Raw genomic sequence first — 16083 nt, 5'->3', positions numbered from 1 at the left:
TTGAGTGCTTTTTCTATTTCACACTGTAATACCCAGCGAAAGACAAACACTTTGTAATCACTGGAAAACATCATGCAGGGATGATTAGCGACCTTATATAACTCATTTTCCATGTCAGCCGTACAGCTTTCCAATGGCAGCGACTTTTCCACTCATCTTCTGTGGAGTCGTTGGAACATGAGAGAAACTGGAGGCACCAACTATGACCCCCCCCCCCCCCCCTCACTACATAGTAACTACATTTTACACTTGATGTCAGAAATATCCTGCCCTTGGCTGGAGACCAGTCAGGGTGTACCCTGCCTCTCACCCAAAGTCAGCTGGGATAGGCTCCAGCGTACCCTGGCGACCCAGAAAATGGATGAATGTAGTAACTATTTGGGACAATACCGGAAGTCACTGCCTACCTGGACATCCTTCCAGGAATTTAGCAACACACGTTAGAGAAGAACGACCTCTTTAGTGCAATTCCATCGAGAATATTTTTACCCCCTTTTGGGGACAAATACCCCTTTTGTGTCCCCATATGAGAAGACGGTAAAGTACACAAGATTGGTGGCATTGTGGCATTGCGAACAACAGATTTGCTCTATGAATCGAGTTCATAGGCATCACCATAAATTGTTGATGCCGATGACACATAAACAAGCATGTTACAAAAAAGTTTTTGGGTCTTACATAATATATTAATATATATATTAATATATATTATATATATATTAATATATATTACATACATATTAATATATATTATTAAATGCGTATATATCAATATATATTTAATATATAATATTAAATAATAAAATACTAATAGATTTCGACATTGAGAACATTGGAAGTGATAATTTTCTTAATATGCCCGATTGTACGTACTGTATAATCCTTTTGGCCTCCACTATATTTGTCTAAAATTGATAAAAATATCTTATATATCTTTTTAGTTCTGCCCCGTACGTTTGGGTGGTTTCACATCTTCCGGCTCACAGCGACACAATAACATTATTATTATTTCAGTGTCCATGTGTTCATTTAAAGCAATAATGCAGGTTGCTATGTCGAAGCCAAACGAGGCATGGATGCTGCATCTGAATTGTAGACTATGTGAGGTAGAACTGATGGCTTTTAGACGTGGCTTTGGAGGCTCCAACTCACCTGAACTGGATGATGTCCTGTTTGAATCTTAATGGAGTCGTGAAAGCACTGTGGATTGTTTAGACTGTTGTTCTTTGTCCATTGTCATATGTAGAGCACCACCCGACTGCAGTGACTGACTGCAGCGACTGCAGTGACTGCAGCGACTGCGGCGACAGACTTCTTTACAGGAAATCCAGCTCTCAAAGCTCCACAGACTTTTATTGGTGTGGACACAAAGTGCTAAGATCAACATAAATGTGTTCACTTTGTGCTTTTAGTTTAAAGGATTGAAGTCAAGAAAAAAATAAAGAACTGTTCAAACGTATTTTCCACTCATCCGGGTCTGAGAGGTGTATCCCATTTGGTTCAGCCAGCCCTGCACAACCGTGGGCTACAAGCAGGTCCTTTGTGGAGTCTAGAGCACTGGGTAAAAGCTAAAAGCTCAAGCTCTTAGGGGCCATCCATAATTTTCAACATTTTCTCGAGCGTACAAACCGTACGAGGGGGGGAGGGGGTTAAGACATCAACATACGCTTTTTTGAAAACCAGAAAATGTCGATGTCTGTATGTTCGAACCGCGGGACGCAGTCAAATTTTAGCGCGAATAGACTGGTCCCCTGTCGTCGTATGCTAGTGCAAGAGCGTACCAGTCCACGCGATACTCCACGTAGCTCTGCGTGCTTCGCATTCCAACACAACAATCAGACAATGGCCGACCCCGGTGATTTCGATTACCTATTTTCGTTCATCAAAAAGAGAATTACTGCCATTCATCGCTCACCGAGCAATGCATACGAACAATACATCAATGTTTACTGCTTTGTGCGTTCGGAAAGAAAGCGGAAGGACGCTGTCGCGGCTGACCAGGCGGCTTGGAAAGGTTCCAAATCAAAGGAATCGAGCAGGGCGGATTTGTTCCAAAGTGCCGTTGCGAAAATGGAGAAGATCAAAACTAAACCGACCATCCTGAATCTATTCGCCAGCTCTGTGTTTATTTTGTATATTTGGGCATGGACCTGGCTGTGATTGCCATTTTCTGAATTACTCTGTGGTGGTGAATTTGACTTTGTGGACAGTGCAGTAACAATCAATGTGATTTTCACTTCCTGTGATACACTGACTAGACTATAGGTGTGATTGTTAAGCCTTTTCAAAACAGTTGTGGCATCTTTATTGCATACTTCGCATTGAGTTGAGTTCAAGGGTTGTGTCCATCATTTCAAAGAAGATTTTATCTCCTCAGGCTTTTGGAAACCAGGGGCAACTCTTCTGCTCCTTGAGTAATCATGTGTGTATACAAGAAGTATTCCCTTGTTTAAAAAATCCTGTGGAAAACAGTTGTTGCATCAGGACTTTTCTACATGTATCATTTGATAGAAAGAACAATACAAAAAGACCAAATTTGTAATACATTTGTATTTTCTTGAAAGAAAAATATTTTTTTATCTTGTTCAATACAATGTTGATGGGCAGTGACTGATTGACCAGAGTCCCAAAATACAGCCAGAGAACACTATTGGATTGGATTGGACATGTTCGAATTTCCTGGCTGTATTGGGTCAGTTGGTCATGGACCTATCAACATTTTTCATTTGGGATTGTACTCTTTTTAGGGGGGGAGGGGGGTTGCTCAAAAGAGTACTCTTTGTACTCTTGTGAAAATGTTGAAAATTATGGATGGGGTAATACCAACGTCCACATGCACAGCCACACTGGGGTGCCAATGTCAGAAGGGAACCCCTGACTTCCTGGTCTCAAGCCACCTCCTCCAGTTCCACCGAGGGGATGCTGAGGCGTTCCCAGGCCGGCTGTGAGACATCATCCCTCCAGCGTGCCCTGGTCTCCTCCCGCCTTCCTTCACTCATGGACAAGAGAAGTATGCCAAACCTGACCAGCAGACGTAACCGGAACAACACATATTCACCGCATAACACTGCCACGCCTGACCTGATATTATGGCGTTCCTGCTGAAGAACCAGCTTTAATTCTGGGTCTGGAGCTACAAACATGAAACCTAGCTCTACAGACGCATGCACACCACACACCCACGGCATTTTCACTCAGTGGGGCGTCCTATGTCAGGAACGGTAACTACTCCTGAGTGAGGGGCGGAGTCACGTAATCCTGGTGGCTAATGTTGGCTCCGTTTGGTGGTTCTGTCAGTGCCAGGTCAGCTGGAAGAGATCTCGGTGGACTTTGTTCAGCAGACGAAGAGTAACAAGGAAGGTCACCTGCCTCGCCCACAATATTTGCTTCGGTGAGGAATCGGGCCACGACACACACACATACACACAAACACACACACACACACACACAGTAAATTATAGAGGATGAAATAAGAGAATTAAATGAATATAATGAATAAGTAATTCAATATAAAATTCAATTCAATATGTCATTAACTAATAAACATTTAAACAAAGCAGATGTGTTATTAAATGTGACATTCATTCATGAAAAAGAAATACACCATTAAATACTTCAATCGTCATTGATTACTTAAAACTGGAATGAAATCCATAAATACTATATATTCATGAAGTAGCTACAAGTATACAAGTACTGTATGCAAGCATACAATATAGTGGCCTCAGTTAGCGTCTGCCCTGGTTAGTGTACTTTTTGGTTAGTGTCAAAATGTATTTTCCAGTTAGTAACCTATACAAATGGCGGCCATGGTGACGTGTCATTAATACACCGTGTGAGTATGTATTCCTAATAGATTGTTAAGCCATCCTTGCAAGCATTCCTATTAGCTAGCAAAGTAAATGGCAACTGGAACCAGATCTTCCGTTGCCCGTTTAGGATGCCATCAGTGCTTTATGTTCCTAAATATTAGCACAAACACGTTTTATACTTATTGTTTTACGTTCATAAAACAATTGTAGATGCATAGACAGTAAAGTCTCGTTATATCGATATCAGTTATATCGAAGTACTGCTTATTACGATACTATTTTCATTTCCCGGCAAATTTCTAGTCTTTTATGATATAATTAGTTCTGTTAGTACGATACCCGGTTATTATGATAATCCGGTTACTACGATGCCCTTTTGATCTCCCGCCAGCCAATTTGGTCTGCTTATATCGATACAAAAGCAGCTTAAATCAATCTTTGCTTAAGGATTTCAATACCAAAAAAGAACACGGCGAACGGCTGCATCCAGTCAACTTTATTTTTCACACTTCCACCTCCAGAGCACAGCACACACACCGATTCCCGCACTTCCTGGTTCACAGGTCATGCTCAACCCGCCCCACATAGCTGGCCAAACACATGCCTGAAACAGAAGAACCAACTGACATAGCATACACACCTATTCCAACGAAGACACAAGCGTACAAATACATGTATTTAATTGTGTTGTATTCAGATATCTTTTTGTCGCTTGCAATAATCACTGTTTTTCATATGTACATGCTGGCGTTCGTGGTTTCTCTCGTGTGTATAGAACAGGGGTGCTCATTAAGTCGATCGCGATCTACCGGTTGATCGCGGAGGTGGTACTGGTTGATCGCTGGTTGATCGCGGCGTGACATTAAAAAAAATATCATCCTAGCATCAATGCCGTCACTTGATTGATATACAGGGCAGCCATTCAGATGACAACTGAATGTTGCCCTTCGGGTGACCAATCAAATCAAACAACGTCTCTAAGTGCAGCAGAACTTACGATGTCAGCCTATCATCCATCCCCGTTATTTGATTGACATACAGGACAACCAGTCAGATGACAACTGAATTTTGACCTTTAGGTCACCGCTCATGCGTAAACAACGATGCAAAGTGCTAAGCTAGTCGGCGAATTGCGTCAGATTTTAAGCCCTCGCTAAAGTTTATGGTCACTAAAATGAGTGAAGTAGCTGGAACAAGTAAAAAGGCAAAAACATATCACTTCCATACGGAATGGGAGGTGGACTTTTTTTTCACAATGTCTTTTTCGAAGTGCGTTTGCCTGGCTAACCTGGCTATCAGCAGCTACTGTCCGGACTATGCATCCCTGGCTGATTCAATTCAGTGCAAGTCATCAAAGTAAACTCAGGTAATTACAAAAAATGTTAATAGTTAATTATGTGTGTTTTGCAATATTGGCTCATTTGGTTATGTAATCAACATACATTGTACGTACAAATAATCCTCAATACATTTGAAAATAAATAGATGTTTTGCATTTTTGTAGTGGGTAGATCATTGTGACTCGGTCATTTTAAAAGTAGCTCGCATGCTGAAAAAGTGTGAGCACCCCTGGTATAGAACAATGTCGAGTGCATTATTGCCCACTTTTAATGCAGTTCGGCGCAGGATCGGATATATCGACAGTCCGGTTATATCGATATTTTTTCCGACTCCTGACAATATCGATATAACGAGACTTTACTGTAAATGACACATGAAAGGGTTAAATGAACCTTTCATGACTTTGATCTTCACTGAAGACATGACTGTTCTCAAAGACACGATGTGGTGGCGAGGTAAACATGGACGCCACCTTCCTGTTTTGCCATGAGTTTTCTTGAAGTAGTTTCTCACCTTCTGGCATTTACAAGTTGCTGTCAAACATCTCAGATATACAAGAAATGAAAATGTTGATGCAAAAGACAATGCAGCCGAAAGCAAGGCGACATGATAGAAGGGTGTTGGCAACGGGCGCATCGTCCATCATGACATAATAGTTAAACAGGCGGGTTGTAGAAAGCTGACAGTATGTGAACCAAAGCCATCAAACAATCCACATGTTTTCAACATAACTAGCTGCTACAAGTGAATGCATAACGTCTGAGTCGTCGGAACTGGAGTCGGTAACAGGAGTGGAGTTTTCTTCATTTTCTTCAGATCGTTCATGTTTTACAACGGTTTATGACACCACCTTCACAGTCAAAGCATTCAAGATGCGAAAATATGTATTTACTTTTGAAGAATTGGACTCAGTCGTCCAACTGGCACAACAGAGCAGAGGCTTTGGATATCCAGTAGTCGCTGGGTTGGTTTGACGGAAGCAGTACAGTCACAACAAAGTTAGTGGAGTGGCCTTGAGGGAGACAAAGCACGAGGAAAACATAACAACATGTCAATTGTGAACACGAGCCAATAGAAATGATAGCATGCGACACAATACGTACCTGTGGTGGAAAGCGTTCCCGCCCTGGCAGAGGTCTTGTATAGGGGAGCGTGATAGAGACCGGGCTCGGCCTCGTAGTTCTGCTGCGGCTCAAAATGTACCACTGGCAGCGTGGAGCTCATCACTCGAGGCAACGAGTCTTCAATCACCATGTTGTCATCATCCCAGCGACTGGCCTCCATGAACATGCCATGCACGAGCACGCCATCTTTGGGCACTGGCAACTGCATCACAAGTAAGAAATACTGAGCGATATCGCTTTTTATTTTGGAGCCATCATCCAACGATGCATCAGCCCAGGGTGCCGCCGGAGCTTTGTGTTGTGTTTCATTCATGTTACCAAAAGGAGAAATGGCCACCGATGCTCAGACTTGCAAAGAATGGACTGCAGTCGTGAATTTTTGTTCCCAAGCGCATTACAGTAGCATCAGTGCACTTATGGAAAAAAACATGGAGGACAGACCACAAACCCACCATGTTGAAAATCCAATATGTTAAATATATAAAGCATGAGCGAGTCAGGAACAGAACTTTCTCAATCGTTCACTTACACACCCCCTGCTAATAAGTAAACCTGTTGACCCAGTGGAAAAAGCAACGCATCTACTTCTTACTTCAAATGGACTCTCCATGCCACTGCCCAAGCTGTGTCACGCGAGCTTGGCAAACACCAGTTTCACTGCCTTGCCACTGCCCGATGAACACTTGGATCACGGATACTCAGACATGCATTTCACTGATTCACATGCAGTACCTCCTTATCCATCTCCAGTTCAGCGGTGCTGCTGGCGTTACGTAGCGCCTCGGCCACCATGCTCTGGTCCCTGTACATTGGCACCATGTTGAAGCGGAAGTTGAGCTCATCGATGGGCAAGTTGTAACGACGGGCATGGTTCTGCAGGACGGCTGCATGTCAACAAGAAAGAGAGAATGTTCCACTTGGCTTCCTCTGGGTTCTTGTATCATTTGAAAAATGTACACGGTGATTACCACCCCATATAATAAAGTCCAACTCTAAGACTTCCTTTCAAGGTTCGCTAAAAGATGAAGAGGAACCATTGTTATTTTTACCAGTTAGAAAGCCCTGAGGGAAGAAAAATCCGGAGATCCAAAAAGATTTGGGGTGGCCACGTGTGATCCAACACTACAAGAGAAAAGTACAGGTTAACCTCTTTACCGTTCCGTAGAAGAGACTTAAGAAAACATAAATCCCAAGAAAACCTGGACAAAATAGATCCTGAGGTTCAGGTCTTTGATCCAGGCGGCCAAGCTCTTAAGAGACGGGTAGGAGCAGTTTGACCAGTGGGTGGGAACCTGGTTGTTCACAAAGCTTGTGTACATCCTGTCCATCTCCTCAGACATCACCACCAGACCCCCTATGGCCTTCTGCAGAGTGATGAGAGACACCTGGCGACAGGAGAATATTTGCTAACAAAACAAAGAATGACAAACTAACACGTGTGTTTATCATTTAAAGGTGTACATACCCTGAGTAATCGCACCAGTTTGGTGAATCGGTCGGCCTCCTGGCCCAACACGGTTGTTAAGGAGTTAACGCGACCGTTATCATCTCTCTCAAAAATAGATTCAATGGCCTCATCCATGTCAAGGCGCTCTGCACACGCAGGCACGCACGCATGCAGTCGGACAATTGGAGAACACAATGCCGCCTCGCATGATACCGTTTTCATCCCAATCACAGACATTGTAAAAGTAGTATAAAAGACAATCATGCATACCGGGTAGCTTTGCAAGTATGGAGTCAGCAAGCTCGCACACAATCTCATCATTACTTTTGGCTCCCATTTGGGCTGAAGAGCGAGGATTCACATCCAGGATGGTGTTGATCAAATTCATGGTTTCTTGGCGCTATGGAGGCAAACAAAGACATTTTTACCGCCTTTGGACTGGATATATCTGCATCTGTTTACTTTGGTTCCATCCATCCATCTTCTATTCTTATCTTCACTAGGGTGGGGGTGCTGGACTTATCCCAGCTGACTTCGGGCGAGAGGCGGGGCACACCCTGGACCGGTGGCCAGCCAATCCCAGGGCACATAGGGACAAACAACCATTCCCACCCACATTCATGCCTATGGACAATTTGGAGTGGCCAGTTAACCTGCATGCTTTTGGAATGGGGGAGGAAACCGGAGTACCTGGAGAAAACCCACGCATGCTAACTCCACACGGAGATTCAAACCCAGATCTTCATGATCTTCTGACTGTGTGGCCTACATGTCAACCACTTGTCCAACGTGCGGCCCCACTTATTTTGTAATTCCCATTTATTTTGTAATTTCCGGAGGATAAACCACTACTTTTTCCAAACGCTTTGAACCTTGGGACTTAAACAATGACGTGGCTAATTTTTGGCTAAAAGAACTCAATTTCCCAGGATGATTAGACCCAGGAAATAGTGAATGAGAGTTGTGAAGTGGTAGATCGGGCCCGATTTAAACAGTTGAACTTGCCAGGGATTTTGAGTTATTTTGAGGGGAGAGCAGCTTCAAACAGTCATACACAACTCCATGTTCTCAGTTCAGCAAATGAAACTAATTATTACACCTTTTACACCTTCTTGCTCCAGCTTTTATTTCAGTAATTGTCCTTACCTGAAAGGCCAGGTTGGCATTTTCATGCATGCCGAACACCTCAGGGTCATCAATGATTGGAAGATTCTCAATGTAGTCGATATACAGGTCCATGGTTTCTGACTCTGGGGCGTAGTAGATGCCTTACACACAGAATAAAAACCTTGATGTACACAGTTTTATTTAAGAGTGACAGAAAGTGAAAGGTACCAGATGCTGAAAATGTGTAGCCCGACTCCAGGGTCTTTGGAGAAAAGAAGCCTTTAAGGATTGTCCTGAGGCAGCGTTGGTCCCAGACGTCTGTCACTCTGCCTCCATATGTGATCTCATCTGGGGACAGATACAGATGTTATTCACTCAGGATATCGTGACATGACATGACATGACATGACATGACATGACATGACATGACATGACATGACATGACATGACGACAACACAAATAGAATGAAAGATAGATCAGGAACTATAAAAACTGCCTGCATACACATGTACTGTACATACAGTACATCAGGAGGACACTATAACAAGTTACCAAAGCTGAGTGCATTCATGCAATTTCAGGATGATTTCAACCATTACTAAGAAGCCTACTTGTGATGTATACGAGGGCATCCCAGGGAATAGTGCCATGCTTGCAGTAGAGGTTGAGGTTGAGCAGCGCACACTCCCTGTCACTGTCACTGAACTCATAGCGGATATTCCAGCCCAGAGGACCAAACTTCTTACGCTCCTAGAATGCAAGTAAAGAGATCAGTGGTGCCAAATATGCTGTAGAAACATTCACACAGAGAACTCGATTTATCGAGAGAGGTGAGAATGGTATCATGGTGTCTTTGGAAGGCAACAATGCTGAACTTTTCTACCTGAATGATTGCATGAAAAAAGCAGATTCCAAAAACCATCTTCTTCCACTGCAGCCCCAACACGTGTTCTTCAAAGAAATCACTGGAGATCTCAGTGAAGGCTCGGCGAATGTTGGCTCGTAGGCCTTTGGGAGGTTCATTGGTCACCTGGAGTAGCAAACACCAGCAAACTATAAATACCTATTTTAGAACATTCCCTTAACGACGTTGTAACCACAAAGTACAAAACAGGAGATTATCTACAGTATCCAGAGCAGTTACTGGCTGCTTTTAACCTAAATGGAATACAGCAGCGTTTCACAGTCTGAAGCAGCAGGGCAGCCAGAGCACCGAAATGTGTCACTCCAATAGAAGACAATTTGGAAACGCTGAAAAACGTACGCTCAGCAGTTGGTGACTGCAAGATGACGTCAATGCATCAGGTGGGATGGAAGGTTGGCCCTGCTAAGGAGTCCACTTATCAGTGAAGCACGTGGGTGGACCCAAAATGACAACTATAAGTGTCGCCAAAAAAGGTATAAAAGTACAGCGGAACTACGGTTAGCATCATTAATCTGTTCCAGACTGTCCGACTCTAACCACATTGTTTTTTCCTATAGTAAACATGAAAGGTTTACTGAAACAGAAGCACATGTTAACTTAATGCATTAAAACAAGTTCACGTGTTTATGAATACATTTAAAATGACAAGTGAATGTTTCCAAATGATGAATCAATGAATGCTTCATAAAATCTTCACTCCCAATGTTTTTGTCTCATCGCCATTTCTTTCAAGTGTTACTCAGAGCCTCCTTACGATCCAACAGTACAAAATGTCTTTCAATTTTTAGTGATCAGGAGTGCATATGCTGTCTCTGTGTCTTGTTACCTTAACAGAGTTCTGCAGCACTGTAACAGGAAATACTTTGGTAGGCATGGAACTGAGAAACAAACGGAAGTTCTCATGGATGGATATGTCTGCATAAGGAGAGAAAGTTACATTCATGTCTGTCAGGAAATATACATTATCAATGGTTCTGTCATTGTCGTGGTGAAAAACAGACGGTATTCCGTGGCTTTCCACATGGTACTGTCTCAGTGACAATCCTGGAGCTACCATATTGTACAATGTGACACATGTTGGTTTCTTTACCAGGCTCAGCAAAGGTCTTGATGAGCTCCTCCATGGGGAGCATCCAAGACACGGCCAAATGACAGTTTTGCAAGAAAACCCAGCCTCCATTCTCTAGCGCTGAAAGGATCATTTTCTCTGCTATGGGGCCTTGTCCTTGACCCAGGGAGATGGACTCCACCCTAAAGGTTGGACACCACACAATGTTTGAAAACACTGTTTCAATGGTCAGGAAAATGACTGCTACTATCGCTACTATAATTGTAATATTTGACTCATTTCATTTAAACAAGCTTTTCATTTCTGAAAGTAATTGTAAAGATGAATAATTTATCATTCTTATTGTATGACAACTGGTAAACAGACTTTCACTTGTACAGCACGTTTGTATCTTCAAGGTACTCAAAGGCCTGAGAGCGTATACCACATTGACCTGCTGATGACGCAGCGTCAGCAGCAACTGTTGGTCCACAGTATACTCACGGGAATCGAACCAGCAACCCTCAAATTGGGAAATGACCACTCTTCCATCTGAGCTGTGCCGTCCTGTTATATATTATATATATATACTATTATATATGCCTATATGATTTCATGTATTCTTATTATTTCATGTTATTGAAGCAGGAGCAGTAGTAGTAATAGTAGTAGTGTAATATCTGTGACTTTCAGTGTTTGGGCCTTTAAAGGGCCGTACTTGGAAGGTGACGGTGTGACGTCACAAATGAGAGTGTGCCTGGGTGTGGTGCTTGGTGTGGGAGAGACTTGAGAGTATTTAGTGATTAGTCATCTTTATCTTAACCATAACCTTTCATGAATCTCTTTCACGCTGTTTTACCTTTCAAGACATCCCCTCTCTTTTGCAAAGCGCTGAAAGGCCCCCATGGGGTCGGAGCCGGTGCTGAGGATGAAGACGAGTGGCGTCGATGGCGACATGTCGTTGTATAGGTTAGCAAGATCTATGGGAGGGTTTTCCACAAACTGCTTCCCTAAGCTGACAATCACAAATTCTGTTGCGGCAAAAACAACCTGGATAAGGAAGAAAGACGCCACTTTTACTTCTAGATATCACTTTGGTACCTTTCATTTCCAATATCATCCACCAAAGTATGGCAGCTGCAGGGTGGAGGCCCACCAACTGCTTGACACAACAGGACAGCAATAGTGGAAATAGAAAAATGTGTCTTCTCTCGAACAAAGCATCATTCTTCATTCATCAACCGGAGTATTCCACAAAGAAACAACGTACCAAGCAGGATGGCCAACATTTAGGATCACTCCATCATTGGAGATCTGCAGGATGTCATCCTCCATTAACAGGTGAAAAGGTCCAGTTCAGGTTTGGGAACCCACCTTCTCTTCCATGAAGCTCTTGATGAGGACCAGCTTCTGGAAAGAGCTCAGCCTTTCATTCCAATGGCCTCGGATTCCGCTCAGCTCTTGACCATCTTTGGACTCCACCAGAGGTGGCAACTTAGACACATAGCCCTCCCATTCCTCTGGATTAAATGATGTCTCAAAACATCCTTAATAAAGGCGACAGGCACTGGTTAATAACCTAAATCAAAACCACATTAGCCATCTGAACAGGTGAATAGCATGGGGGTTACCTAGCTGAACTTGGATATGGGTAGCAATGATTTCATTTGAGATGCCCTTGAAGCAGGGCAGTGATTCCTCAAGTTCACAACACGTCTCCCAGTAGTCGTCACTCAACCAAGGGACATCCGGCCGCTCGGGATATTCCTAAGAGATAAGACACCAGCGATGATAACAAGAGCGGATCATCTATATACTAAAATCTACGCCATTGATGAGGTCGTCTCCAACATGAAACCATACTGGCAGGTAAATGACATGGACCAATGATGCATGTATTGAAGATGCAGTGCATAAGACAAAATAAAAGAAGGAATAATAATAATCAGGTCCAACCAGGTTGCCCCCCCAGTCCTGTTAGCACTAAGCACATGAATATATGGCTATCCCCCCAGGCGTAAGTGGAACAATCTGGATTGTGCTCCACAAATCAGCCAACCTCATCAGAGCAGAGCAGAGAAGAGCTCCTTTCATTCTTTTCTCTGTGGTTGTATTCGTTGGTGTTCAAAGAAAGCCTTCAGGCCTGAGTGGACGCACAACAGTCATTGCAGAGAAAAGCGAGAGAGGAGATATTGGTCTGCGGTTAACTGGAGTCCAAATCACCTCCAAAATGCCCCCCGAGACTGTGGCCTGTCCAGAAAGACCTTTAGTAACTATTTTTTGTCATTTGTTGTTTGTATTCCACATGCAGGGTGGAGGAATGATAAGAAACAAAGAAAATCTCCTTCATTTGATGAAATATACTGTAAATTGTACTGTAAGTACAACACAAGTCTGTGTACATAATGGACTCTGCATTCCTCATTTTGAGGCATCATGTCCCATTGTGTACCATTACTGTACTAACAGGGACATCAGCTGACATTAAAAAGCACATCCATTATCCAGTAATTGTGTGAATATATTCCCAAAGTCTATTATCTTCATTCCATTAATAAATAAGTGTAAATGTATAAATAACCAGAATGTATAAATAACCACAATCTTCGCAGACTCATTTCGGCTGCTGGTACCCACAAACTTGCTCTTTCAGTCACTACCCACAGCTTGAGCACAGGTGAGGGGAGGAACATACATGGGCTTCCGGCTCAACCCTCTTCATCATGAAAGACCCCTACAGCAACCGCATGACTGTAGATCAGGGGAGGGGAACCTATGGCTCCGACATTTCTACATAGAATAACTATGCAGAATGCAGAATCAAAAGTCTGAATACATAAGCCGAGGATAAGAAGCTGCCACTTTGTTGTCAGTGTCCACCCATCCCTACATCAGTGTGGGAGGATACAAAGCTTGTCAGATTTTGCCACAAAGTCATGTTGCTACTTTGTTGTCATCATGAGAATACACGGAAGCCAAATTGAATACCAAAATATATATTCTTCACGATACGAATTCCCAATGAGTCGTTATCGCTCAACCCTGCCAACAGTTGATCCTGATGCCCAGCGACTGACATGTTTACATTTCAGACCTTTGTCTTCCAGTCACAAGGATTTCATATTTCTTCCAAGTGTTTTTTTGTTCCTTTTTTAACCATGAAACACTGAACATGTAACTGAACACTATTTTCCAGCCCACCTTTTCCAGGCCTGCAGTAGACCTGATGAAGTTCTGCCAGTCGTGTTCTAAGATGTCCCCTCTCTGCTTCAAAATCTCGACACACAACATGAAGCTGTAGATAAGTTTATGTTGCTCAAACAGGCCCCTGGAAACATTTATGTAGGAGTTGAGTAGGATCTGATCCAGGAGGATCTGCAGACGTTCTTCCAATATGTCACTCTTTTCTGACATCTCGATGCTCGTGTTGAAGAGCTGCATAGGAAGGCGAAGCAAATGTCATTCCGATAAAATACCACCGCAAGCGGTCTTGTGATTACACACATGTATTGTCTGCTCACTTGTTTAAAGTACTTTAGGGAGAACTGGTACATTGGATCGATCTCAGAGAGACTGGCGATGACAAAAAACAACACAGAGCCTCGAGTGGCTACAGATCTATATCCCTCTCTTGCATTGTTGATCATCAATTCAGTGGCCTCCGCCTCCTCCAGACGTTGTTTTATAGCTGCAGACGTCACCTGGGGAAGACAGAAAAGTGAAAATATTCGGGGGATAAGAAGTCACAATACAAGCATCCGACATGAGGATGAAGATGGTGAACTCCAAAGTCACCCAAGCAGCATTTGCAGAATAAGGCCAACCTTTGACTGTTGGAGAGTGGTAACTAGCTCCTCATTGTCCAGTATGTTTCCCTCAGAAGTAAAGAGGAGCTTGAGGATGCGGTTTTCAATGTCTTTCAGCTGGATGCGGTCATTATTGATGCGCACAACCAGATCGTTCCTTTGCTCCTCCAGATGAGGACTTTCCAGGCACACCACATCGCTATAACAACAATGATTACAGGACATGTCATAATTCGTATTTGTCAATTTTTTCATGTTTCATGTCCTACCCAAGCAGTTGGTCCTCCAAGCCAGACTTGGTCACTGTGAAGTTGATGATCGTAACTTTGATGCAAACCTGAAGAGTAAAAAGAATGCTCACAAATTGATAATAAAGTGGACCCCCACATATCCACGGCCCGGATTTTTTGTAAAATTTGTTTTTTTCCTCTGCACATTGAAGCTTTACCTTCATTGAAAATACAAATGACACAAATTGAAAGACACAATGTCGCAGCGAGATCAACACAGACGCCGTCTTTGTGTACAGCCCTGAATTCAATAGTTCATCCGTCCATCCATCCATCCATCGTCTTTCGTTTATCCGGATCCCAGTCATGAGGGCAGTAGTCTCAGTAGAAACATCCAGAGTTTATGGTGGAACTTCCTCCAGAGAGGCATCTCTAGGCCAGTTGTGAGACATAATCCCTTGTTCCATGGCCCAGAACTCAACTCCAGGGAGTTGTCCGGGAGGAATCTAGGCTAGGTGCTGAGCCACTGGCTGATCTGGCTCCTCTCAATGTGAAGGAGCAGTAAAAAACACTATTGAACTCATAGCAAAATTCAGTCTTAGTGGAGTGTTATTGTTATTGTATTCAAGGGCTACTGGGGTGTGTGTGGTCTTAATAAAATGCGGTACATGTTCGTATATATATGGAACGCTGTAGTGAATTGTAAATGTTACATTGCGCTATTGATGTGGCAAATGTCAATATTTTAAACACTATTGTGACTGGTAATGAATATATGCTTTATTAAAAGATACAAGGCATGAGCTGATCATGTTCTTTGATATGTAAAGAGATAGATTTCGATGTTTTGCTACATATGTGTAGTTTAGTTTCCCGGTGGAAGTCAACACTGTGTTTACTGATGCCAAGTTGTGCTGCAGACATATTTATGTGCCGATCGCTATTGGAATGTAAACCCCACGAATAGCAAGGTAGTTCTGTCATTACCTCTGGTAAGTAGTGTGGATTGGCCATCTTAGTTGTCATGTAGAACCGGAAATTTTTGTCATAGTCAATGTCTGAATCTCCGAGTCGGATCAAAGTTCTTCCACCTGCTATGAACGTCTGCTTTAGCAGGACAGGCTCCAAAGCTGGATCCAGGGTCTCCTTTAACTACACATACAGGAAAAGAAAGTACAAGTATAAACAGATATAAGTCACACTATTTTTCTCAGAATTTCTACTGATTACACACATTACTGT

General features: G+C 43.0%; 1 protein-coding gene across 2 annotated transcripts in view; it reads right to left on the bottom strand.

The window, feature by feature from the left end:
* Positions 1-5410: 5410 nt before the first annotated feature.
* Positions 5411-16083, bottom strand: part of dnah6 (dynein, axonemal, heavy chain 6) — a 47257-nt gene continuing 36584 nt past the window's right edge. For both annotated transcript variants that reach the window (XM_078793409.1, XM_058066351.2), the window contains 21 exons: positions 15829-15993; positions 14881-14948; positions 14630-14810; positions 14327-14506; positions 14007-14240; positions 12437-12572; positions 12180-12352; positions 11665-11855; positions 10848-11008; positions 10584-10672; positions 9716-9862; positions 9444-9582; positions 9060-9179; positions 8871-8992; positions 7995-8124; positions 7743-7870; positions 7477-7662; positions 7327-7399; positions 7010-7161; positions 6257-6479; positions 5411-6165 (listed from right to left, as the gene is read on the bottom strand). In XM_078793409.1, coding sequence (XP_078649535.1) covers positions 6062-6165; positions 6257-6479; positions 7010-7161; positions 7327-7399; positions 7477-7662; positions 7743-7870; positions 7995-8124; positions 8871-8992; positions 9060-9179; positions 9444-9582; positions 9716-9862; positions 10584-10672; positions 10848-11008; positions 11665-11855; positions 12180-12352; positions 12437-12572; positions 14007-14240; positions 14327-14506; positions 14630-14810; positions 14881-14948; positions 15829-15993 — 3102 coding nt within the window. In that variant the 3' untranslated portion in view covers positions 5411-6061. The remainder of the gene's footprint in view (positions 6166-6256; positions 6480-7009; positions 7162-7326; positions 7400-7476; positions 7663-7742; positions 7871-7994; positions 8125-8870; positions 8993-9059; positions 9180-9443; positions 9583-9715; positions 9863-10583; positions 10673-10847; positions 11009-11664; positions 11856-12179; positions 12353-12436; positions 12573-14006; positions 14241-14326; positions 14507-14629; positions 14811-14880; positions 14949-15828; positions 15994-16083) is intronic.

The sequence above is a fragment of the Doryrhamphus excisus genome, linkage group LG9 (genome assembly GCF_037039965.1).
Source record: "Doryrhamphus excisus strain RoL-2023G ecotype Guam linkage group LG9, RoL_Dexc_Guam_v1.1, whole genome shotgun sequence".
Lineage (NCBI taxonomy): Eukaryota > Metazoa > Chordata > Actinopteri > Syngnathiformes > Syngnathidae > Doryrhamphus > Doryrhamphus excisus.
The sequence above is the reverse complement of the archived record's forward strand: the minus strand, read 5'-3'. Positions and strand labels throughout refer to the sequence as shown.